We start from the raw sequence: 27,691 nt of genomic DNA, 5'->3' as shown, positions 1-27,691 counted from the left end.
AAGATGGAACTTCAGTGTTTGTTCTGCTACAGAATTCACGGGCAATCTGCCTGCTGTGATAACAAGGATTCTGCTCGTGCTGTGAAAAGAAAAAATGTTCAATGAAAAAAAGCCTCACATTGCCTTTCAGCTCAGAAAACCAAGAGGATAAAATGATCTCTCTGGGAAGAACTTTGGGATCCTGCTCCAAACACATCTAGCTTTCCCAAGATCAAAGAGAAACAAGGCAATTTTCTATACACTACTACTGGCTTGTTTTTGAAGCATAGTGCAACCCATCCAGATTATTTCACCTAAATGATGTACTTGGGCTGCCTGTTCTGCTCAAGTTTCCAAACACTGCAATGTAACCAGATTTCTCCGTTAGGCTCACAATGCACATTACATTTTCTTCCATCATCATTTTAATTCTTTTCCTTTTTTCCCCACTCTACCTGGGGATGGGAGAAATACCATGGAAAGAGAGGGCTTTTTAACTTATGTTGACATCTTGGAATTAGGTCACTGGGAAGCAGGCTATCCTGTGGGCTTGGCATAGGAAGACTTGCCTGGCAAGAGCCAAAGACTGTGACAAAAAGAATGGTAATATTCCATACTAACTGAAGGTATCTGCTCAGTGTGCATTAAGTGTTAAGAAAGGGCTTTGTGCAAGCAACCTTCTGGGCTTAGAAGAGGTGCCCTTCCCCTCACTGAAGAAATGGGGCAGATGCTTCCGTGTGTGAAAATATAGCTGTTTATATTCTGGAAGACATTAAGAAACAGATGCTGCCATAAGTTGACTGAAGCACGCGCGCGGGGTGTGTTTGTGTCTCTGGGATCTGATATGGGGTAGTCAATCTGAAGCTCTTTAGGGTAGTCCCTTTACCTCCACCTATCTTCTACCTATATACAAAAATACTGTAAGTCTCCACGACTCTCTCCTCCAAAGGGAACCAGTCCAGATAAGCACTGCTCCTAGAACTTCTTGTGATTTGTAGGAATCAGGAGTGTTTCTTTCCTCCCCTGCCCTTTTCCTTCTAAAACATCTAACCTTGAGTGCTTTTATCCCAGTTAGGGGGAAAGGGCACCCATAAAAAGCTCAGGAGTGGATTTTTCAATAGGAAAAGGAAGAGGAGGAAAGGGTTAAAAGCACTTCTCCTCAAAAAGCCAACCAAGAAGCTCTTCCTTTGAGCTGTTCCTCTGTTTAGCTGTATACGGCTAGAAATAGGGTTTGAAAAATTCAATTTCCTGTAATTGTCACATAATATCATCTCTTTTAACTGGGAGAGTTAAATTCACTAGAAGGGTGAATTCTCCTCTGGGTTGCTATCCAGGTTATGATAAGTGTCAAAGCTTTAATTTGCTGAGAGATAAATTAGGGTCAGGTAGAGATTTAAAAAGTCATTTAGCATAGGTTATATAAAAGTCTCAGCTAGAAAGCTGAGTAATGGCGGGAGAACTGTTTTTAATTAGGTAGATATCATTCTATGTAATAAAGAATGCTCATTCGTATACTTCTAGCACCTGTAGCAGAACACTGTGACATAATAAAAAATTTACACTTTGCCTTTGAGTAGTGGACTTTAATCACATGCTTGACTAAACCTCATATAAATGGTATGTTGGAGGTGTTCACTCATTGACTGACTGATGGGTGGTGGGAGACAAATTATATTATACAACAGAGTACACATGGAATGATAAGTAGGGATACTTCCAATATTCTTTCTGAATTTTTTTCTCAAATTTGGGCATTTCCACAGTAAGATACTTGCTTTTGTTCTGGGAGAGACAACATCTGGTAAATCTTCTTGTGATCACATTCTTTATTGTAAGCTACATTCAAACCTCACAACAAAACTTTAATTAAACAGTGTTTTTTTAGTGATGGACACACATGGAGGGCTGGATCCTATGTCAGCAGAAGGTGATGATGACCGTACATCTTTTCCAAATTTCCTTCCTTTGTGACCTCCAGGACTTAATTCCTGGGGCTGTAAGACCAGAGAAACCAACAGCTATGTGTGGAGTTGGAAGGGGGACTAAGGTGTAGAGAAGGAAGGGGCTGAAATTGCTTTCTTGCCTTGTCTGTCAGTTTGGCCATAATATCAAGAGCAACCTCCCAGACTTCCCTTCCCACTTCCATCTGCAATGTCATTGATTATAATGATCATCCTTAGTTGTAAGGATTACCAGATATTTTATTTGGGCGAATCAAGACAGTGCTCCTTTTCATTCTAGCACTCCATTACCTCTGTTAGAGACAAACATTATTTTTATCAAATGTGAAAAATGCTCCAAGTATGCAAGTGTCAGTGCAGGAGAGATTCAGTGATGCCAATGGCAGTTCCTACAATGGCCCTTTGACACATGGCTTGGATTCAAGTGAACTCATGGAAAAAGCAAATATTTATTCCCCACCCTCTTATTTCAGCTAAAGGCAAAACAAGATCAGCTGCTACCTTGAACTGATCACATTTATTCACTATTCTTTGAAATAAGCAAGAATTTAGAAGTACATAAGCAGTCACCGAGGGGGGGATGGACATACACACATAAATAAGATGCACTATGGCAGATACACAATATTGAAGCAAAATAATACTGTACATTAACATTTGAGAGACAAACAGTTCAAATTATAATTTTTGTTTACTCACACTTAAAAAAAAACAACCTTGACTTTTAAAAGAAATATACCCAATATTAAGGCCTGATCCTAAAGACCATGAAATCAATGGAAATTATGTCATCCACTTACTTCAAAGTCGGCAGGATCCATCCCCCTTGTTTGCCTGAATAGGCACTTCAATTATGAATTAATTTACAAAGCTTACCTTGAATACTTTTACAAAAATGTCAAACATCAACTCAAGAGTATGTTTCAGCAGGAACATAACAGAGAAGTAGGTTAGTTATCCATGCACAAAATAGGGAGAAAGCTAATTCATTCAGTTTAGGAATAATAAATTCGACTAGATTCCTTTTCACAAACACAAACATTTCAGACTTCTTTTTTCTGTAATGGATATATAAAGTTTTACATCTTTCCTAAATCTACCGAGAATGCTGGCACTGTTATGTCAAAGAGAAACTTTTCATTGCTTAACACTTTGCATTCTGTTTGTAACAACCACAGAAGTTTGTCCGAGTTTGGTAAAAGTACACACTATTGTAAGATTAGAGTTTCTAAAGCAGAAAGTACATTAAAAGGTAAACCATGAACTTCACAAATTTGGTTTTTTTAAAATATTTTCCCCAAACTAAAAGCTGCAGAAGACTTGTTCTTAAATAATCTACAGAAAATTCTGGAGCAGCTGACAATTTAATTTCTTACACTTTCTTCATCTTAAAAATATTTGAATTAATTCGGTAGCCCATTCCTTTTGAAAAATAATCCCCAACAACCCCAAACACCTGAAGTAGTTACAAATCTTTTGTTTTAATCAGAGTGACCAAAGGTTTGTCATCGGGGCTGTAATCTTCATAAGTAATTGGGGTGGCATCATACATTGCAGGTCGAGATTTCTTTCCAAACCTGAAGACAAAGCAACAACAAAAAAGATACAGTGAACAAAATGGCTGACTGGTAACACACTGCTGACCCAATGACTCAATGTTATCTCAAAAAAACTCTGTCAAAACTCTACACATGGAGAGCCAGCGAGGAGTAGTGGTTAAGAGCTGTGGTTTGGAGCAGTGGACTCTGATCTGGAGAACCTGGTTTGATTCCCCACTCCTCCACATGAGTGGCAGATGCTAATCTGGTGAATCGGGTTGGTTTCCCCATTCCTTCACACAAAGCCAGCTGGGTGGTCTCGGGCTAGTCAGTTCTATTAAGAGCTCTCTCAGCCCCACATACCTCACAGGGTGTCTGTTGTGGGGAGGGGAAGGGGCTATGGCTCAGTGGTAGAGCATCTGCTTGCCATACAGGTTCTAGGTTCAATCCCTGGCATCTCCAGTTAAAGGGACTAGGCAATTGGGTGATGTGAAAGACCTCCACCTGAGATCCTGGAGAGCCACTGCCGGTCTGAGTAGACTATACTGACTATGATGGACCAAGGGTCTGATTCAGTATAAGACAGCTTCATGTGTTCATGTCTTCATGACATAAACACATATCAGTGCTTTTCATAGATTTAAAGTGCTTTCATATAAACTGGATTTACAGTGGAACCCTACACAGTGAGCACACCAATCCTGACTCTTCTGCTTCATGTTGCAGGTGAGGAGTGACTTAGTGGGTGAAACCTAATTATTTCCGGCACTTTTTAAAAAACAAGAATCCTAGAAACTGGTACATACAGAGGTGGCTCACCATAAATTGATCAATGGTACAGATGTGGACCTTCAAATGTTAGCCTTGCTAGGAAAACAGGAATCCCATCCTACTACACAGGTTAGATTCTAAAGATTTGTTTTTCCTATTGGAATACAGAAAAGTTATGCCTGCTTCAAGGCTCAACTTTGAAGCTAGTTACCAGTTTTACCAAGCACATTAATGACTTATTGAGAGCCAACCAGAATTTCAACTGTTTTTAACAAAGCATGTCTTGCAGTACAAAGATGTAGAAGCTGAACATCTGGACCCAGACATTTCAAACACTAGCGAGTTGTTGGAAAAGTAATGGACATGTACAGTAACACTCTATTATTCCATTTCCCAATGTAATTAGATATCCTAGTCCAAATAGCTAGGTGAGGCCGTTCCTTCAATGTTCACAGATTTTCAGCAGCACCACACAAACCTATCCCACCACTAGCATTCACAAAAACATAAATAATATAGAAGCCTTCACCCAGAAACTCTAGTGGGACAGTCAAGATACAGGTTTACCATCTGCATTTTTAAAGAACTATACCTATGCCTTCCCCTTCACCACAACAAACCTGGCATGTCGGATGGAGGCGATGGCACTACTGAATTCACTGTCAATGCTTCGGCAGTTGTAGAATTCCTCATATGCTGGCCGAGAAGAACCTTGATATTCAATACGACTGATGCGACAGATCCCCACAATTAGGATGATCAACATGAGGACAAATGCTACACACAAGGCTCCAATTATGATGTACAACGAATGTCGAGGCATGTTTGTTAAGCTCTCTGCCATGTGCCCAGACTTCCACTGTAGATCTGAGGGCAAGGAAGAAGAAGAAACATTTATTTGCATTCATTATTTTTAAGCATTCTCACTTCCAGCATTCCTGATTATCCTTTTGGTGGAGCTGCATACAGCAGAAAACCAGAAGAAATACTACTACAAAACAAACGTGTTCTCTTCTAATACTAAATTTCTTATTTGGACCAGATTATCCTAATGGTACAGAGAGGGGTGAACTAAGGGCCATCTTGTTGTATTTTCTCCACTGTGGGAGGTGGCATCTGCTTTTAAACCTACACCCACTCTCCCCCCGCCCCCGCCCCTGGTCCAGCTATGCTACTTATATACAGGTAAGCCCATGTCATGTTCATGCTCCCTGAGTTATTGAAAAGTTGAGTATGTAAGCCTACAACTTAGTATAGCAATGAGAACCCATTAGAAGCCCTGAATGCAAGTGCAACAGATGACAGAGCCACCAAATCCCAACTGGGGGGGGGGGGGACTTCAGAAAATGGTGTAGCAACCAAAAGCTAAAATGGCTATAAGGTAAATGAAGATTGCAGGAGTCTGCAGTTTACATTTTATAGACTTTGTATGCATGATCTTAACTTCATCTGCCTGAATCCTAGTGGAATGGGCATTGACAGTACTTTCCTATTGGTAACAATACCAGCGCATGTGACATCAGTTAATATTCTCCATTATGATTCTCTTTTTTGTTAAACCTAAAAAACCCTTTCAAGATAGTATTTCATTAATATTCGCTTTAATGATATCTGCTACTGTCTTCAAAATAGTACCTTTCAAGTATTTTGCACAGACCGGGATGTACCGGTAAGTTTATGAAGAGATACCTCTGCTTGTCAATCTGGAAAGATCTGACTAATCTCTTTTCAAATCACAGCAGCAACCTCCCCTGCCTAGCCCAAAATGATGAATGTTCTACCATCAGCCCTGTCTAGCTGCAGCTGTGCCTTCAGTTGAACACACATTTGTTGTCGTTTGTTCCTTGAAAAATTACTGAAGCTGTTGAGCATGCTAGAGTCTCTCTGTTTGCTTGGAAGTCACTTAAGAACTTCTGCCTGTATTTTTTAGATATATGGTGATAGATTAACCTAATGAGAAATACACTGCACTGGTTATAAATGCACATGTGACTGTGGACCTGCGTACCTAAATATGGTGGCGTTCAGACATCACGAAAAATCTGTTTGCTCGTTATCGGCATGAAACATAGCATGTTCCAGTGCCTGTATGCTCCTCTCTCCCTTTGCCTGGTGTACAATTGAAAGCTTCCTAGCGTGGGAAGCCTTCCAATTCTAACTGGCAATTCTAACCAAATGCAAGCGCCCATGCGAATATATTAATTTTATGAATCAATAATAATGAGAAATTGGTTTCACCATTTCTTTAAATTACTTTTTGTCAGATAATATTTTGTACCACCTGAAAAAAACAAGGTAACTGTGAAAAATATAAAACAAAACATTTTTCACATATTCTTTTTGTATAGTGACCTAAAGAATAAAGCATATAGCAATCAGTAGGTTGCACTGAATATTTTAAGGTACTCTGTGTCCTAATAAACACAAGAGCCCAGCTGTGAGCTTTGTGTTTCAATTCTGGAAGGAGGTTTGAGATGCTGTTTGCAACAATAACAACAAAATCAGCATATTGTATTGGTCATGCAGAATGTGCGCTAGACTAAAATTGCTCCAGGTGTGAGCCCAAAGAAGTCTATGAGGCACCATGTCCAGTATTTATCCGTGTTTCACCCATTACATTTTGGTCGCTGTTGTGCCATAGGGCACATATTATTTTCATATTTCAGTATAAGAATCAGCAGGGAAAATGTATGATGGCTGGTGTGAGCCATTTTATACAAAGTAGATCATAAGATTCCCTGACCTGGATAGCCCAGGCTAGCCCAATCTCATCAGGTCATGGAAGCTGAACAGGGTTGGACCTGGTCAGTATTTGGATGGGACACCACCAAGGAATACCAGGGTTGCTATGCAGAGGCAGGCAATAGTAAACCACCACTGAAAGTCTCTTGCCCTGAAAACCCTGTGGGACCACCATAAGTCTGCTATGACTTGAGGCAAACAAAACAAAACCATAAGATACCTAGATCCTTCAGACCTCTTTAAAAACAAAAATTAACTCTTTCATTGTTTTGTTCCCTTTTTCTAATTTAGTGACTATTCTCTGCTTTATGTGTATAACAAAATCAATGTAGACCATTCATAAAAACCTAACATTTATTTTTCAGAATGTGAAACTTTAAAACAACAAGCTCTGAACAGGCTGTCATTCTTCTGATTTTGTTTAACAGATTTTGAAATGGAAGTCCCCAGAGCTGCTAAACGTTAAGTGGAAAGAAGGGGGCCGGGGAAAGAATGTCAGATTATCTTTTCTTTTGCTGTCAGATACATTTCTACAAAACACATGCAGAATTAGGTCCAAATTACAAATTATGTTTTGATTATTAGTTGCAGACTAGTATTGTCTGTTATCTGAAACCACAAAATATCCCCATAGTACGTGACAGTAGCATGTGCTAGTAACTTTCTGCAAGATGAGAATGAAAATAGTTCTGCAAGATGAGAATGAAAATAGAATGAAAATGGCTTTGCATTGAAATGTGTACTACTGGGATTCAGAAGTAGAGAACACATCAGTGAGACCTATAATTGTATCCATGAGTATTCCATACTGATTTGGAAAGGCTCAATACTGCTACTGACCAGATTCCCTTTGCTAGATCACAGCCATTGCCTGGCAGTTTGGGGAAATGTTCCATGAACGGAAACACTATAAACTGGTACGTCTGATGGTAGTGTGTTCAGTATAGACTTCATTGTTGTTGTTTTTAAAAACTTCAACAGGAACCTTATTTTGCTACAATGACAGTGACTGAGCCCTGGTAACAGCACTGGGAAAGTAATATTTTATCAATGAAGTGGTCTCTGATTATGTGGACTATAAAAATTGATGTATCTAATAATGATGTGTTTATTAATAGTTTAATGAGTAACAAATGGACATGCATCAAAAGTCATGAGCTCAGATACGAATTCTAGGTCACCTATGTGGGAGACTTTTTGTTTTGAGGCCCAGTTAGGGAAGCTCTTGAACCTGGACCTTCGTGACATTTGTAACATCAAGAATGAATCCATCCTTCATGTTCTAGAACTGTTCCTCATAAATCTGGGTTCAGAGTGACTTGTTTGTTGCTTCTGGTCAGTCTGTCTAGACTCCAGACTGGAAAGCCAATGGGAGGGTATGTTGGGCATACAGGGTGCCACCTTCCAGGCATTCTGGCATACCTAGCAATATTTGCTGGTGTTGCTAGCCACTGCTGCCTTCTACTTCCTTTCATTACATCTTTCAGAGGTGAGCTCAGTGTCCTTTAAAAAGCATGAAGAGCCAGCATGGTGTAGTGGTTTGGAGCAGTGGAGTCTGATCTGGAGAACTGGGTTTGATTCCCCACTCCTCCACATGAGTGGTGGAGGCTAGTCTGGTGAACTGGATTTGTTTCCCCACTCCCAGTGAGTACCATCACATGTGTGTGTGTGTAAAGTGCCTTCAAGTCGCAGCCGACTTATGGGGTTTTTGGGGTTTTCATGGCAAGAGACTAACAGAGGTGGTTTGCCAGTGCCTTCCTCTGACCAGCAACCCTGGTATTCCTTGATGGTCTCCCATCCAAATACTAACCAGGGTGACCCTGCTTAGCTTCTGAGATCTGACAAGATCAGGCTAGCCTGGGCCATCCAGGCTAGCCTTTGACCATCACGTACTCACCAAAAAAAGCCCTGCTTTCTCTTTCTGACAAGACTGAATAGAGGCTGGTGCGGCTTTGTCCTGCATGCCACCAATTCTCTGTATTTCACACCTGTAGCTTTACAATTTGGATGCATACCACATCATCTTCAATGTGCAATAAAAAGTATATGGTTACACATATCTGCACCTTTTTATATAAAGCCATTAAGTAAATCATAACGCAATAATATCAAGGTGCTGCATGGAATGCCTTTCTAAAGGATGATTGACAAGTCTCAGGATATTGAATTCATTTGTCTGTCTTGCCAAAAGATATTATGAAAGATATTATGAGGAACATTAGAAGTCTGTAAAAGATATTATGAGGAGCATTAGACGGCGGCTTCCATCTTTCTTTGTGTGATGAAGGTAATCCATAGGCCATATTCTGTACTTTGGTGAAAACTGTAAGCAAAATCTGTAAAAGGTTCTGCACCTCAACTGGTTAAGAAGCCCGGAGGGACAGAGATTGTCTCTACACCCTGTCTCAGTCCACATGCGCTCAAATCCAAATACCTTTCTAAGCACTATCTCTGCATCTATAGCCCAATTTTGTCTTTAGTGGTTTATTGACAAACTGAGAAAGTTCAATCCGTTGACAAGCTACCTATAGAATTGCCTATACAGCAAGTTTTGGCTGGGGAGGGCAGGCTAGAAATTTAAATAAACGAATAAATAAATAAAGTAATACAGTACATAAGCTCTCAAATAAATGTGAATGGGAGGACAAATCTGAATTAAAACCAGACTAAACATTCTCATAACTTTTCTGTCCACACAGAGGAAAGGTTTGACCACAGCTGGACAGAGAATGAAGTCACCCTTCTTAATATGTAATCCTTCAAAGATCAGAGTTAATTTCATGGGGAAGATCACTGAAACATTTTCATGCTTCTGGCACACTGTCTTTGAAGTATCTAATATCAGCCACAGCTTCACATGGGAGCAACTCATTAGGAGGGATCTTTGAATAAGGTCCACAGGAATGTTCACAATGTTAAGGCTGTGTGCAGACAACAGCTTTTGAAAGTACTATCTTAAGAAGAGGAGCATCCTTCTAAAGCCATTAAAGTCAATGGCCTTACAAAGGAGTAGCTCTTCTTAAGGTTGCATTGTTGGAAATGGTGTAAAAATGCTTTTGTTAATCATAAAACACCCCCCTCCATTTTTCTTTTTTTTTAAAAAACCTTTCAAAAAATTGCCCAGAAGAACAGTGGGAGAAATTTGATGTCTCATACGAAATAACTGCTCTATGATACCATCTTTACCAGTATGCTAAAATTTTAACAAAACACCAATACATACGTATTTCACAATTTGCTCCAACCCAACCACGTGGACAGTGGCAAGTATACCCATTGGGCTGGTCTATGCATATTCCACCATGATGACAGGGGTTACTCTCACAGTCATTTATATTGACATCACATTCTTCACCTTAAAAAAAAGAAAGGAATATAGTTTTATATTGTACAGATAAAATTCTGACAGTATACCTTCATCCCTTTCTATTTCAGGCACAAATAATCAATATGTTATCAGCAACATACTGTAACTAAAATCACTAGAAAACTTTAGCACTCATATTACACAGCAGATAATCAGCACACATAAAGACCATTTTACATACTTCTTATTTGTTAATATAAGAATAGAACAAAGGCATCCAAGGTTTGTATGGGAGTGAACAGTATGTAAAAAGCATCAGGGAGCTGCATTTTTTTCCTCCTCTGCTTGCAGGTACATAGGCTAGGTGCGGCCAAAGGTGCAAGCGTTTTTGGCAAGGGTCAGAGGGCCCTTGGCTCACACCCTGTGACTTTGCATGAGCTGGCTCAATGTAACTAGAAGTAGCCCAGGGTGTGGTTTAGTGTGTATGCTTAAATTGCATTTTGTTTGTTTCATTTTATTTATTAACTTCATTTATATCCTGCCTTTCATCTCAATGGGGATCCAAAACTTCGGTTTGTTTGGACTGTATTGTGCTGTTTTTTGCAAGTCCCTTTGGGTTCCCCTTTGGAGAGAAAAGCAGGATGAAAATGCCTAAATAAATAAATGAAATAAACACAACTTGATATAGGAAAACATACCTGTGCAGCAAAGCGGTCAACTTTCGATGACTGAAACAGAATCTGGAGCAAAAAGCAGCCCCAAGCAGAATTTAAATGTCTTTACTTTAAACTTTGTGATAGATTAGGCAGAGGTTTCTATGGCTGTTACCACAACTGTGTCTTATTCAGGGCAAGTTGGGCTTATGTGATGTATCACAACACTGGAGCAAGGTACCTTGTACTGAACAATCACGCAAACATGAATGTTTCTTAAGGATAACACTAATGGAAGCTGCAATAAAAGTGACTGATGTTCTGGTTTACAGCTTCCGGGAACTAGAACCACCACTTTCATTATTAAAATAATCTTTGCAAGGTTTCCAGTGCTTCAGTCACTTCTTAACTCTACTGACTGTGTGAGCACCTAGCATATTCATTTAGAAACATGATGTTAAGTCATCTAAAAATAAATGTATACCCAAAAAAAAAGAGAAGGACAAAACCTGAACATGGTATAGGAAGGGAATGGGTTGGGTAGATGCAACTCTTGCTGAACTCATTAATATGTATTAACAACAACAATCTACTTTTGTGATTGTGGAAAATTTACTGGAGTTTTCACCTGGAACAAACACAGAACAAAGGACTGAAAAGATCTATTCCATAAGAAAAAAGGAGCAGGGAATTCTCTACCTTATTATACATTAAACACTAAGATAGCATGAACAAGAGAGAGCATTACATTACGTCAAAGCTTCCTAATCTGTGCTGAGAAAGCATGAAAATGTGTTCTCTAGCACATAATGCATCTAATTCACCACGGCAGTAAAAGAATCACAGCATAGCAGTTATTCCTTATTATTAAATCTAGATAAAGAATATATGACACGGATGTTCAGCTCCTACAGTATATATTTTGGATCTTTTTGAATGACAGGAAGGAGATGTAATATAGAGGGAACTCACTGTAGTGACTGGTAGCAATTAGGTGGTTTCCCCTCATTTCCCTATGATTTCTACTGCATTTGCTTTAAACCCTGCAGGTCCTGTTCTTAGCATGCTACGCTATAAGCTGTGTAATGCTGTTTATTCTTCCTTCCTCATTAAAACTAACCCTCAAGGAGAAAAACTGTAAATGGTTTGAAAAACCCTTATGTTAAGATCCTAGTATATTATCAGCATATGCATTTTTACAAAGTGTTTTCAGACAACACTTCACGGCTTACAATAGTATACATGTTACAGTAACCTTTATGAACTCTGGTTAAGGATACCCCATCAATGTCTATCCTAATATTAATACGTTTTCCCCTTTGAAAAGAAATTCCTTTTATCGTAGAGCAGAAATAGCAAACTTTGGATCAAATGACACATTAAGAACATAAGAAAGGCCCTGCTGGATCAGACCAAGCCCCATCAAGTCCAGCAGTCTGTACACACAGTGGCCAACCAGGTGCCTCTAGGAAGCCACAAAAAAGACGACTGCAGCAGCACCATCCTGCCTGTGTTCCACCGCACCCAAAATAATAGGCATGCTCCTCTGATACTAGAGAGAATAGGTATGCAGCATGACTAGTATCCATTCTAATAGCCATGAATACCCCTTTCCTCCATGAATACCGTATGTCCACTCCCCTCTTAAAGCCCTCCAAGCTGGCAGCCATCACCACATCCTGGGGCAGGGAGTTCCACAATTTAACTATGCGTTGTGTGAAAAAATACTTCCTTTTATCTGTTTTGAATCCCTCGCCCTGCAGCTTTAGCAGATGACCCCGTGTTCTAGTATTATGGGAGAGGGAGAAAAACTTCTCCCTGTCCACTCTCTCCAAACTATGCATAATTTTATAGACCTCTATCATGTCTCCCCTTAGCCGCCTTCTTTCCAAGCCAAACAGCCCTAAGCGTCCTAACAGCTCCTCATAGGACAGTTGCTCTAGTCCCCTAATCATTTTGGTTGCTCTTTTCTGCACCTTCTCAAGCTCTGTAATATCCTTTTTTAGGTGTGGTGACCAGAACTGTACACAGTTTTCCAAGTGTGGTCTCACCATAGATTTGTACACGGGCAGTATGATATCAGCAGTTTTATTCTCTATTCCTCGTCTAATTACGGCCAGCATAGAATTTGCCTTTTTTACAGCAGTCGCACACTGGGTTGACATCTTCATTGAGCTATCCCTTACCACCCCAAGATCCCTTTCTTGGTCTGTCGCTGCCAGCACAGATCCCATCAGTGTATATGTGAAGTTGGGATTTTTTGCCCCCATATGCATCACTTTACACTTACTCACATTGAATCTCATTTACCATTTTAATGCCCATTCTTCCAGTATGTAGAGATCCTTCTGGAGCTCTTCACAGTCTGATTTTGTTTTAACCACCCTAAATAATTTGGTGTCATCTGCAAACTTGGCTACTTCACTGTTTAACCCCAACTCCAGGTCATTGATGAACAGGTTGAAAAGCACCGATCCCAACACAGATCCCTGAGGCACCCCACTGCTCACATCCCACCATTGTGAGAACTGACCATTGATTCCTACTCTCTGCTTCCTATTTTTCAGCCAGCTCTCAATCCATAAGAGGACTTGTCCTCTTATCCCATGACTATGAAGTTTGCTTAGCAGTCTTTGGTGGGGGACTCTGTCAAAAGCTTTTTGGAAATCCAAATACACAATATCCACAGGCTCATTCCTGTCCACATGCTTATTGACGCTTTCAAAAAATTCTAATAGGTTAGTGAGACATTATTGTTTTTAAAGCCAGCGTGATGTAGTGGTTAAGAGCCATGTGGTTAAGAGCCATGTGGTGTAGTGGTTAAGAGCAGTGGTTTGGAGTGGTGAACTCTGATCTGGAGAACCCGGTTTGATTCCCCACTCCTCCACATTAGTGGAGGAGGCTAATCTGGTGAACTGGATTTGTTTCCCCACTCCTCCACATGAAGCTAGCTGGGTGACCCTGGGCTAGTCACATTCTCTCAGCCTTACCTATCTCACAGGATGTCTGTTATGGGGAGGGGAAGGGAAGATGATTGTAAGCCAGTTTGATTCTTCCTTAAGTGGTAGAGAAAGTGGGCATATAAAAACCAACTCTTCTTCTTCTAAAGACTTGGGTCTGGGTTTTCCAAACCCAACTCCAAACCACAACTTCCAAACCACAAAGCCACACAGTTTCTTTAAAAAAAAGAAAGCCCAAATGAGCTCAGAATGCCTCCCCCCAACCCATTTTCCCATGCAAAACAGAGTTGGGGAGCTATTTCCCCAGTTTTGCTGTTACATGTGCCTACTCCACATGCAGAGGTAAATTTGGTAAAATAACTCCCCCTCAGCACAGTTTTCGTGTAAAAAAATGCCTTGCCATGGTGCCATTCTGAGCCCATTAGGCAATCCTTTTTTGGGGAGGAGCTGTGCCCCAAAGCTGCGTCTGTGCATTTAGCAATCATGTTTACTTTGGGCCTTTGTGACCTTTGAAAGGACCAGAGTCTTTATTGAACAAGCTATTCGGGTCTGGATATCCCTCTGGCCCAGAGACACTCAACTCGCACAGCTGGGAGGTATTCCTCTCTTTGACATAAAAGCAGGCACCACAGCAACCCTTAGGATGTCCTTTCATTACTTGCCTGCATTCCAGAACTTGCCTTTCTCATCATACGAGAAATCAGTATACCACGGAGATTTTTTTTTCTGCTTTCAACACTGTTGCATATATGCACTGTCTTGCTCCTGCTGCCAATTAACTAGTTGCATTCTTGATCTAACAAGTGTCATCTTTAAATGCCCAAGCCCTTCTTCTAGAAGCATGGCTCCTCTCACAAAGAGAAAAGGCATGTGGCCTTTAGAAGGTTTTGACAGAATGAAGATTTGAACATTTTGATAGATGTTGTGGACTAGATTGGGTATTGCCCAAACACAGGAATTTAAAAAATAAAGAACTATGTAAGTAACTTGTTGTGGACAAGAAGCTCTAGGTTCAGTATATTTGTTCAGTGAAGTGTGAATTTTAGGCGAAAGAACAATTCCTTTGTGCATCTATTACTGTAAACTATTAGACCAAAATGATTAATGTGGATACAGATAGTCAGGCTAATTTGACAGAACAATTTCTCACATACACCTGCTTTGTACGTTTATTAGAACTACAATGAATATCATTAGTACCATTTTTAAATTTTAATATGAAATATGTCAAATGAAAATTGGGCATTGTAATGTGCAGGTTTTGTATAATATGCAGGTTGCAATGCATTTACTCGACAACTGCCTCCTTTTGTATACTCGGATGAATAACCATCCATATTATGGGAGTTACAAATTACTTGCCTGTAAATCCAGGGACACAGATACATGTAGCATTTAGCCCTTCACTGTCACAAGTACCACCATTCTGACAGCTGATGTTAACACAGGGATCTTTATACAATTCACAATGCCTGCCTGAGAATGGTAAGAGAGAATGGATGTTAATATTGTTCAGACTGAAGGGGGGGTCAAAGTATGAAACCTCTCTATCAAATGAAAGGAAGTCAGTGATATTCATGAAATGATCATATATATTGGTTCTTGTAGGTTATCCGGGCTGTGTAACCGTGGTCTTGGAATTTTCTTTCCTGACGTTTCGCCAGCAACTGTGGCAGGCATCTTCAGAGTAGTAACACTGAAGGACAGTGTCTCTCAGTGTCAAGGGTGTAGGAAGAGTAATATATAGTCAGAAAGGGGTTGGGTTTGAGCTGAGTATTGTCCTGCAAAAGTATTGTCCTGTAAGTATCAAGATAATGTGCTAATGAGGGTATGGTATGTTAATATGGAACCATTGTATCCTGAAGTGATCTGTTAATGTGTGTAATCCAAAACTAATCTGTATGGATATTGTTGAATGTTGTCTTTGTCTGGAGGTTTTTCAGGGCAGGAAGCCAAGCCTTATTCATTCTTAAACTCTCCTCTTTTCTGTTAAAGTTGTGCTGATGTTTTTCATAAACATCAGCACAACTTTAACAGAAAAGAGGAGAGTTTAAGAATGAATAAGGCTTGGCTTCCTGCCCTGAAAAACCTCCAGACAAAGACAACATTCAACAATATCCATACAGATTAGTTTTGGATTACACACATTAACAGATCACTTCAGGATACAATGGTTCCATATTAACATACCATACCCTCATTAGCACATTATCTTGATACTTACAGGACAATACTTTTGCAGGACAATACTCAGCTCAAACCCAACCCCTTTCTGACTATATATTACTCTTCCTACACCCTTGACACTGAGAGACACTGTCCTTCAGTGTTACTACTCTGAAGATGCCTGCCACAGTTGCTGGCGAAACGTCAGGAAAGAAAATTCCAAGACCACGGTTACACAGCCCGGATAACCTACAAGAACCAATGAACTCTGACCGTGAAAGCCTTCGACAATAGATCATATATATTTTTTCCCCAACAGGCATGGTCAACAACAAGAGTCATCAGATTAGACAGGAGACACAAATTAATATGAGAAAATTTGGGTTTGGTTATCTCATGACTAGTGGAAGAAGTCTATCAAAAGGGGGGGAAATCACCAGGGCTAAGTTGTACTTATTTTGCATCATCTCTCCCCTGTCCCAGTCTTGGGTTGCTTGGGAGCGGAGGTCAGTGGTGCCTCTACAGAGCAATCCTATCTAACTCCAATGGATTTAGAAGGGTGCCATACGTCGGCTGCGACTTGACGGCACTTTACACACACAACTCTGTTTAGCTCTGAACTGGATGGCCCAGGCTAGCCTGATTTCAGAAGCTAAGCAGGGTTTATTTTATTTATTTATTTGAATTTAAATTTGTATCCCACTCTATCCCAGCCAAGGCCAGGCTCAGAGTGGCTCACATCATTAAAACATCATTTACGATGGATCAATATTACATTAACATACAAAAATAATTTACAATCAAAACCATAATTTCTTAACTCTCAAATCAAACTGGTCCCCAGTTAATCAGCACACAGGTCAGCAGCCAGCCCAGAGGGGAACGGTCAGGATCCCCGAATCAAATCAACCCAGATAAAATAAGGCGAAGAGGAAAAGGAAAGGGGAAAGGAAGGCCCTGGTTAGTACTTGAATGGGAGAACACCAAGGAAGTCCATGGTTGCTACGCAGGGGCAGGCAATGACAAACCACTTTTGTTCATCTCTTGCCTTGAAAACCCCATAAGAGGTTGCCCTAAGTCAGCCATGACTTGATGGCACTTTCTACCACTGAGTCTATTTAAGACTGCACTGCTAATCTTTTATTGTTGTTGCTGAATGCAAAATAAAGCATCTCAGTCTGAATAAGGCATGGTAAATGCCATTTGAATAAGGTTATTGATCTTGCAGTCACACCTACATTGATCCTGCTATATGTTCAGTGCAGCCTTAATGAAAGGAATGGGGGGAAAGTTATGGTGATCTGTCAGGATAGCTTGGACAATTACAACCATCCACTTTGCCTACCCCTTTGGACATAGGGCAGACATTCCTCATGTTGAAAGCCCACACAGATTGAGAATTATTTTGATGAGCAAGGAGTATAACCAGAACTGCTACAAGAAATGTGTCTAACTAGATATGTCTGCCAACACTGTGAACACCTATCCTAACTAGACATTTCTTATAACAATATGATGAGAAGCAATACACTTTAACCCTTCCCCTTATGGAGAGCAATTTTAAAGTTTTCTGTACATTTTGGAAGTGGATAAATGATGTGTGCATATAGGTTGGGACCCCACATGAGATTTTTATGTGCACAACAGTCCTGGCACAAACAGAAGTGATAAAATTGCTTCTCACCGTCTACTTGCACTAAGTGAAAGAGTTTGGATCCCTATTATTCTTCTAGTGTGTACAAGATATAGTGCAAGATATTTCTTCTGATACTATGTCAAAAACAAATTAAATAAAATCATGCAAACCATATCTTCAACATGATATTGTTCCACATGCACACTGTTATTTTGTTTAAAGTGTAGTTGAAGTGCTAAGTATTGTTACAATCTTTGCACTATTGTTTGTGCAAGCAGAACTGCGCAAAGTATATTTTAGTTTCTACTACCACATTACTCGATCCAAATCACAATTTTCCTAACTGTGCATATATCAACTATTTATGATGTGCCCCTGAAGAAGAAAAGTGTACTGCTACCCACTCCCATCATTCAATCAATTCTTATTTTTTAAATTGTTTTCCTTTGAATGCTTGTCCTGCACATTCAAGGAAATTATTCACCTTTTAATCTTCAGAGTAAAATTGCTTTTGATTCTAGTCTAGTTAAATTTATTGCTCTTATCAAATTGTATGAGATTAAAGGAAGCAGCTGTAATTAGAAGAAAAGTCCCTTCCCTCCAATACATTTGTAAAAGTATCTAGCTACAATTGCTGGATCACCCCTTGAGCCATGGTGTCAATAAAGGGAAATACTACCTACAGAAATCATTGTCTGCACAGAGCTAGGTTCAATCACAAAGAGATAACCCGTCAGCAAAGTCATACACTACAGATAGTGTTCCCAGATTACAAACCAATCTCATACTTTATTTTTATGAGACCACTGTGTAATTTTTCATCAAAAATGTTTAAATAAATAAACAAATCATGTATTAGAGAGAGAATCACATTAATTAGCTGGGTTTACAGCAAGGCACAAATTCACCAACTGTATAGCAATACATCTCTTACCTTCATATTCAGCAAGACACACACATTCATAGCTATTGACAAGGTCTCTGCAGGTGGCACCATTTTGACAAGGGGCTGAAAGGCATTCATTATATTCCTCCTCACAATACAAGCCATGGTAACCTAGAACATACACGAAGGAAAACCGAGGGGGAAAAACAGAAGTGTTCCTTAACAGATGACTGTAAGATGAAATGGATAATAATCCATATGATACCCCTTTAGAGCAACTTTGCTACTAAATGTGCAAAAAAGAGCTGGGAGCTACCTTCTATGGAAAATCAAGACCTCTTGTATATTTTCACAGGTCAACTTTAGAAACTAACTGCATGCTATAGGACAGAAACAAACTGACTACATGGTCAGAATTTGTTTTTTGCACTGCAATAGTTTGTGTAATACTGAGAGAAGTATTAGTCAGACTAGTGATGAATAACACTGCCTTGTAAAAACGGGATCTGATGTTCATAGTTCAACATATGAAAGGCAGCTCACTATTGAACTACATAATGTTCAGAATCATGGTGAGAAGTTAAGGGTGGCTAATGTGAAGTAGATGGTAATGTGGTAGCCTGACAATATGATAGGTAGCTGGCAAGGCTGAGTCCAAGTGGCACAGTAGAAAGTAACATTATTTCACAGAGAAACAAACAATAAGTACAATTTTGATCCATCAACTCTTGGAGTTGCTTATATTGTGTACACTTATTATTCCACTAAGTATCATTTTCGCAGAATAAGGCACTGATTTCTCGTTCACAGAACTCCTATTATGAGCCCATTGTATTTTTCATAGCACACAGCAATTTATCCTGATAAACTGTGTAAAGAAAAAAGAAGTTAATTGTTCCTTTTACTATTTCCATGCTTCTAGCAATGTCTTCGAGCAAAGCTTTAGTCATTTACCAGAAGTTAGTGAGGATCTCTTTAGAGGGTCCATTTAAGTATATATTGTGCTGAATCAATGACTGGTGAATTATAGCTACAAGTGGGAACCCACAAGGACTTGTGGGAGGCATCTCATTCCCCCCTCCCCCACTATTTTCTCTTTCCCTTTCCTGAAAGCCCCAATAGGTTACATTCTACATTCTAAATGCATAGCCAAATAAAGCATATGGAAATCTCGTTTGGATCGAAAGACTCCACATCAGCTTAAACTCTCAGTTAATAGGAGAAGCCCTAAACATAAAAACACCACCAGCATATTATTGGTTTCAACATTCATCAGGCTTAGATCCCAAGGTCTTGCTAGAAGATACTTCTGCTCAAGAAGAGAGAGTATAGCAATTTCCTCCTGTATCTACAGCTTCCACAAAATGTCCCCAGAGAACCTCCAGAAAGCGTGGGAGGGTAGCAGTCAGCGATTATCCACATACACATTTGGGTAGAAATGTTTTTTGGTTCACACCAGGATCTTTGAATTTAAGCCACTAAAAAAATCAAATCCTGCCAAAGATGGGTTCACGCACAGGGTAGGGCACGTAATGTTTCACTAAGAAAGGATATGATTCCTGTGGCATTAAAGGAAATACTACTAAGATCTTTACGCCATTGCTCCCCAATCTTTGGGCCCTTCAGATCTGAATGATTATCCTGTGTCTAACTTGCAAGGGAGGGAGGCAAAATACTTGAATGAGTACTGCTGGATGATCTAGGTACTGCTGGATTATTTGGATTATTCTAGACCTTTTTCAGTCAAGCGTCTAACCAGGTTCTACCTTGGTCACCTGCTAGATGATCTTCACTGTACAGATGACACACATGTCTGAAGCTATTAATACCAGTGTCCACTGTACACCACCTAGCTAGGACAGTACTGAAATGCATTGATTTGCAATAGTTCTGGTCTTTCCTGGGATACCAGTTTCAGAAAATGCTGTTGAGAAACTTCTGCTCTATCCTTTGGCCATTGGCCTATGGGGATCCATATTCCAAAAGTCATCCGGAGATTTGATGTACAGTGTGAGCAGTATGCTGGAGGCATACATCTCTGTCTTTCTATCTCTTTCCAGGGAAGCAGTGAAAACCCTTTATTGATACCTAGAGGTGAAGGGTTAGATGTTTGTGTGGGGTCGGAGGGGACTGATACTTATGCTGTTGGTCAGAAATTAAGAACTAGGGATAGGTTTACAACCAGTATCTGATGGGGTTACTGCCCCCCTCAGCAGGTTGTAGAGTTGGCCAGGACTGTGTTTTACCAGCTGAGTTGGTTTGTTAGCAGCAAGTGTTCCTGGAAAGTATAAACCTGGGAACATTCATATTAGATTACTGTAAAAATGACCCTGCATGGAGCTACAAAGTGGGACTGCAAGAGCTCTAATTGGGACCTGTGGCAGAGAACATATACCAGTTCATAAAGTTTCTGCAGAAAACATATACCATCAGTTTGTGAAACTGCATGGACATCGTTGGCTATCAATTTATTTCTGGACGCAATTCTAAAGCGCTGTGTACACCATGAAGCCCTACATGGTTTAGGACCAGGGTACCATAGGTACCACCCCTATCCATATGATTGGAGATTAGCTGTTGTTCCCTTACTCTTAACAGAGATGAACCTGATGTGTCATAGCAACAGGTCCTTCTTAGCTGTAGTATCCAGACGTCAGAACGCCCCACTTCCTTCCAGAGGTGCATGAAGGCTGCTTTAGTACAGAGGGCATTTGGTGATAACAATGAGACATGGCACATTGCTATTTACTGGCTTTTTACATTTATTATATTTCTAGCCCGCCCTCTCCGGATGAAAACAGGCAATTAACTATTTTATTGCTGTTTTATAATCTCACACTTCAGACTATAAAACTGAAACTACAAAAATTGTAGTAAATTGCATGATTTTTTTTTAAAAAAATCATGCATTAATTACTCTCAATATATGCACACATCTGAATTATATATAACTGAAAAAAGCTTTCCTGCACACGAAATATTCATTGCTGGGGGCAAATACCCTAAATTATATGTTAAACAAACGACAGTTTTAACCATTAGCGTCAACGTGCTTTTGTAGATAGCCACTGTGCTATACCTTCTTTCTCCACTAGAGGGAAGCTCCCACCTATCACACTTTTTAAACTTCAGTATCTTCACCCTGCTAGTTAGAAAAAATAGGAACTCCAGGTTTCCTAATGCCGGTTGCAAACCTGCTAATTATATGAATGGCCTTAAGGCCATTACCTATGAATAAACTTAATTAGCATTTTAGTTTTTATATTCCTTAACTGTGCTCATCTTAACAGTGCACATTTAGAAAAGATTTCTAAAACATGCAGGGGATGATGCAACCCCCCCCTCCACATGCCTATGTGCAGCTCTTCATAATATACACTGTTTTCTGTACAGGTGGGGGAAGATCTTTGCATATGCTGAATGAATGCAGAGAGTGATCAAAGTCAGCTAAGAAATAGTTAACTAAGAAAAATAATAAAGGCCCTTAAATCTACAGACCTAGTCAGTGGGGAGAGAGACAGCAAGGAGGTAGATTTTACTATACTTTTGGTGTAATTATTTCAAGTGGTGTTACTGCAGTCCTGAAACCCCATAGTTTACAAAATCAATGAAAAAGCAAATATCATCCCAGACTTTGTGCTTGTTCAGCAGCTAAATTGTAGTGGGTAAGATCAAATAAAGCAATCAATCTCAATATGCAGCTCCTAAATTGCTGGGTCATCACAGAATATCCTTCACTATGGTTCCATTTATTTCACCCAAGAGCTTCCACAAATTGGAATTCTGTAGGCCTATAGAGGAAATCAGAGAGCCAGTGTGATATAGTGGTTAAGGTGTCAGACATACACTCTCAGTCTTGACACTGGCAAGTATTTGGAGGGGAGACCACCGAGGAATGCCATGGTCATGACCTGGAGGCAGGCAATGGCAAACCACCTCTAAACACGTCTTACCTTGAAAACCCTACAGAGTCACCATAAGTGACCTGTGACTTTTCCAGTGATGTATGAACTCTGGAAGTGTGCTCATGGCACTTAAAAAATATTCCCTAGCGTCTACAGCATCAGACACTGGAGGAAAACTATGCGAAAAGAACAGTTAAATATGAGTCCATTAGCACCTTAGAGACCAACTCTTGTTCTACTGCAGACCAACATGGCCACCCTCTGAAACTATGGGGGGAATAAAATTTGCTGAGAAGAGAACCTTCCTCTTGCCATTCTGCTGTTCAAAATCACTGAAAAAAATCTGCAGAAATAGAGAAAGGTCATATCCCAAACAGGAAAGAGATGTAGAAATCTGTTCATCCTAGCTTATTCTTTCATTTTCTGTATATTTGTTTATAATTTACATTAAGTTAAAAAAAAAAGAAATGGAAAATAGAGATGACAAAGCATTGGAAGCTGTGGCAATTCCATGAGCATCACAGAAAACCACAAACAAACCAGACAGATAGAGGGAGACTAATTTTTGCTTGCATCTGCTGGAAGACAGGCAGAGAGGAATGGAGGGTAAAAGGTACTCTGTTGATCTTTTCGTGGCCTGTATGCAGACTTTTTTTAAAGGTCTGGAGGTGCAGCCAGTCTGTCATTTGAGTCCCCTCCCTACATGTAATCTGAAATGGTATAGCACCCAAACAATTTTACCACCTCATCTCTTGTTTGTGATGACCAGGACTCATTCTATGGGCTATTTTAACTCTCTCCTCCCCAGTGTGAACAGCAGTAGATGCTTTGGCAGACTGTTTCATTCCTTTCAGACTTCAGTGGCTGTCAAAAAGTCCTCTTTAATCCACACTACCACCACCATCAGCAACAGCTGCACAGGGTCTATCCAAGAAGCAGCTAAGGTGCATTAGGGAAGAACTCTGTGCTAAAGCCTCAAAGGTCAGAGTCCTTTGCCTGTGCCTCAGTTTGCATGGGAGTGAGTCAGTGTTTGAAGTCAGCTCTTCACAGTGTGTGCTCAGTTAAAAAGATGGTCTCAATAAAGACTTAGTTGCTGTCCATGGATATAGTTCACAGAACCTCAGTTTGGAAAACCCAGAACTTTAATACCCAATTTCTGACTGCTTGCTCACAAATACAGGCAAAGAAGAAAAAATCAGATGGAAGCATGTCTCCCCTTTGCTCCTCCCTACCCAAAGTTTATAATTGCAATCTAACCCCTAGAAATGAGAAAATATATTTTCATAAATGGAATACATACTAATTGGTTCTTAAGAAATGGCCTCATAAATATTTCAAAATACATGAGAAGAAATCTCCAGAAATATGATATGCATGGTTCACTTTGTGCTAATGGGTGGCAGAAGGTCACATGGCCTTAGTGACTCTTATTTTCCTGAGGTGCCAGGTATGAATACCACCCAAAAGGTTCAACAGAACTTGTGGGTGCCTAGTATGTCTCACAACCAAACAGTCAGGAGTTAAATTGGTATGTGTACAGACTGTGTCATCTTATCAGTAGCTAAAAGATACCTTTGGAGTATGTATATTATTGACTTGGTTGTTTTTAACATTCAAAGATCAGAGGATGCCTGGAAACACGGAAAGTCTTTGAAAACACAGTAGCCCTAGGAAGCTCAGAAGTGATGCCTTTGCTAGCATTGATATTGTATGTCGCATAAATAAAACATACTCTATTTGCTGTCGCCATGCCATTCATTCTCATTGTCCGCTGCCTACATCAGTCTCACTGATGGTTTTCCCTCCCTGTCTCATCATGCCCACCATGGCTCCAAGCCACCAGCATGCCTTTTTGCTGACTTTTTTTTTAAAGGTAGTGGCTATATTGCTATAGTGTTTTAACGCAGGGGAACTTGGAAGACAAACAATCACATGTGTTCTCGGCACACACTGCAAAACACTGCATTTGGGAGGCAAATTAAATGTCGGTGAGAAAGCTGCCTAAATCATAATTAACAATTGCTGACTTTCTGTTGATCGGACGTATTCATAGAGATGCCACTGAAACTTATATTCTCTGGGTTAGAGTACAACACTTGGGAGCCCATAGTGCTCGTTTGCATTACAGCCCTGAGTTCTTCTCTGGCTCAGATTTATTTATTTATTAAAACATTTTACCATGCTTTTCCTTGTGGTTCAATATGGCTTACAATAGTTAAAAAAAAAAAATCCTGTTGAAACCAAAATATAACAACAAACCCCAGATCCTCTCTCTCCCTTTACAACCTGGGCTGAGAGGAAGCATGGGACCCTAAGACACTGCGATACATGTTTACTCAAAGGCACTGTAATGGGTGTAACTTGGCTGACAGGGGTGACTCCCAAGGGTAAAGCCAGAATGCAGCAGACAGGAGGAGCTTTAGGAGGATGAAGCTGAAGTGGGAGTTTGGTGGGAGTGGCTTGAAAGAGTGAGCAGGACTTAAGAGGCCCCACTCTTGTTGAGGGCACCACCTACAATGGAATTAACTGTTTAAGTTTGATTGAGCTTCATATGCTGTAACTCCCATCATGGAATATAAGGGGGGGACCCTAACATAAAAAGTGATTCAAACGTCTACTAAGGGTCTGGAAGAGGAAATTTAGCATTTGCTTATTTGTCACTATTACCATGACAGTTATTTCTAAAGTATAAATAATCCCCAGGGTATTCCAAGGGTGTGTTTGTTTGTTTGTTTTTAAAAAGGAGAAACAATGTAACAGGTTAGAGGAAGTCAAAGCAAATGCACAATATCAACCTTCCCAAATATTTCATGTCTAGGAAGAAATATAGTGGGATTCACTAGAAGTATTCAAAATTACTGCGCTTCTTGAAAACTATTATCTACCAAAGCAGACAAATATTCAAGAAAATGAAGTTGCCTTGGGGAAAATAGTTATTGTTTTCAACCGAGAATCCAGATTCTGACTTGATAGCGTTTAAAAGCCACACCAAACTTGGTCAAATCCAACTCTGTTGCTTAAGCCTGTTATATTATCAGAAGCTACTTCAACATAAACAAACCCATCTGTACTGCTTTTCATCACTTTTCTTCAGTAGTCCTTAATGACCTGAGAACAAAAGTACCATGAACCTAAACAACAAGAGAAGAGGAAAAGAAGCATTTGATCAACAGTTCTGCAAAGATCACAGAACCAGGCTCTTCTGTGTCTTTCAAAATCAGAAAGGGAAAGTAAAGCAAATGGTGCCAATTTAGAAAACAGACCTTTACACTGAGCTACAAAAATGATGTAGGCTCCAGCCTTTAATATTCTGTGAATGTTATTGTGCTTGTTCAATTCACTACATGGAGGGGAGCACACACTGCAACTATAAGTAGTGTTTAATTTTGTATTCTTATTATTATTTTAGTGTATTTGACCAGCAAGGCACAGATCAACATAATCTCATCACATTGCAAAATGCGCTCAATAAACAATGTGAAGAGTTTGCCATTAGACTTCCTGTCTAGTGACTGCTAATAACTTGTCCAAGCATCTTAGTGAGTCTATTGACTACTCTTTCTCATAACTGGATTCTATGCTTATTTTTTTAACACATCTGCGTGTTTTTTTGCATATAAAAATGCACCACAAACTTTTATTGAATGTAGTAGTTATTTTTATGGTGTCACACACACCCCTTTTGCCTCAAGCCCCGCTATATCCAGTAAAAGACATGGGGATTGGGGAAAGTTCACATGTTTAGGAAAAATATGTCCTAAATTATAGATATAATTAAGAACTCTCTGAATTTAAAAGGATTTGGCATAACATAGACTTCCTTCCCTTCCTTAACAGATAATACCTATTTCAATTAATCCAAAGAGTCGGACCCTTGCCTAAGTCTTTATCTCACAAAAGAAAATACGTACACATATATGGATAGCAAAGGGAAAACACCTTTACACAATGGCTCATCTGGACTGCAAGAAACTTTACTATGGGATTGGTGTGTGACAAAACACAGCTACAGTATGCAGTACCTTCAGAAACCACTAAACCTGGAGATGGGAGTTCTTTTCAGATGGGAAATTCAAGCAGATCAGTAGCTCTAAGCAACAGTTTGCCACAAACTACAGCTAACGCAAACCACATTCTGGCATGATGTCTGACCTGAGACCGTGGGGCCAAAAGACAGCAGGAAATTGAAGAAACTGCATTGTGTTAAATAATAAAAATTAGGTATGCCCACTCCACTGATGCCAGATGGCACAGTGTACTCAACTAGTGTCAGTTAGAATTTAGCCTGCACAGTTAGATATATTAATACCATATGGCAAATAATAATTTTCTCTACTAAAAAAAATCACAATCTCATTAAATCCAAGGCAGTATTAACTTTGCTAAGGGTCTAACTCAGAACGTTCTAGCCTTTGCAGCCTCCCTCTGATTGCTTTTGTTGAAGAATGATAATTCTAAAGACACTACAGAATGTCCTGGGAGAAGAAAATTTTACTCCTACAGATGGTTTCTGGAGTCTACTTCAGCAGACGTGTGTAACAGTGTTCTAAGGAGGTTCTGGCTTTCAAAAGTACACTCTAGAACATGTTTGTTAGCCTTTCAAGTGTGTCTGTAAAACAAAATTGCTACTACCGATGACACCATCTAGTGTTCCGAGAGCTGTCTTAGAATCCATAAGGTCTGGCCTAACTTCCACTAACAGTAGATCACAAATACTGCATGTCATTGAAATGGCAATGAAAGATAAGAATTAAATCAAGCCCTAGATGGTGAGCATTTCTGTGTCAATGGCTGCTTGCAAGCTCTATATTGCCAAAAGTTGCTGCCATAATTTGTCTTTTATTTAAAGCAGCAATAAATGCTGCTTTAAATTAAATTCTCAGCAATGAAATACACACTTTCACATGGTGTCATAACAAGAGTACTGCTTCCATCTACTTATATTTGAATGTGTTTATATGTTTTATTGAATTATTTTATACATGTTTTATTTTAAATGTTGTTTAATGTTGAAATGCTTTCTTATTTTATTGTTCACTGCCTTGTGGGCCCTATTTGGGTGGAAAGCCAGGTTAGAAATGTTTTAAATAAATAAATACTGTGGTTTCTCCTCCCTGGAAGGTCACCAAATCCAATCACATTGCATAATCAGCTCCAACTGTGAAGCAGTAAAACCTTTTCTGCCCA

General features: G+C 39.7%; 1 protein-coding gene across 1 annotated transcript in view; it reads right to left on the bottom strand.

Annotated features, from left to right (window-relative positions):
- Window positions 1-2,442: 2,442 nt before the first annotated feature.
- Window positions 2,443-27,691, bottom strand: part of DNER (delta/notch like EGF repeat containing) — a 171,906-nt gene continuing 146,657 nt past the window's right edge. The window contains exons 9-13 of the mRNA XM_056850405.1: window positions 18,648-18,770; window positions 15,274-15,387; window positions 10,215-10,346; window positions 4,870-5,116; window positions 2,443-3,517 (exon numbers count right to left, since the gene is read on the bottom strand). Coding sequence (XP_056706383.1) covers window positions 3,406-3,517; window positions 4,870-5,116; window positions 10,215-10,346; window positions 15,274-15,387; window positions 18,648-18,770 — 728 coding nt within the window. The 3' untranslated portion in view covers window positions 2,443-3,405. The remainder of the gene's footprint in view (window positions 3,518-4,869; window positions 5,117-10,214; window positions 10,347-15,273; window positions 15,388-18,647; window positions 18,771-27,691) is intronic.

Source organism: Euleptes europaea, chromosome 5 (genome assembly GCF_029931775.1).
Source record: "Euleptes europaea isolate rEulEur1 chromosome 5, rEulEur1.hap1, whole genome shotgun sequence".
In the NCBI taxonomy this organism is placed as follows: domain Eukaryota; kingdom Metazoa; phylum Chordata; class Lepidosauria; order Squamata; family Sphaerodactylidae; genus Euleptes; species Euleptes europaea.
This window is presented reverse-complemented; position numbering and strand designations above follow the sequence as displayed.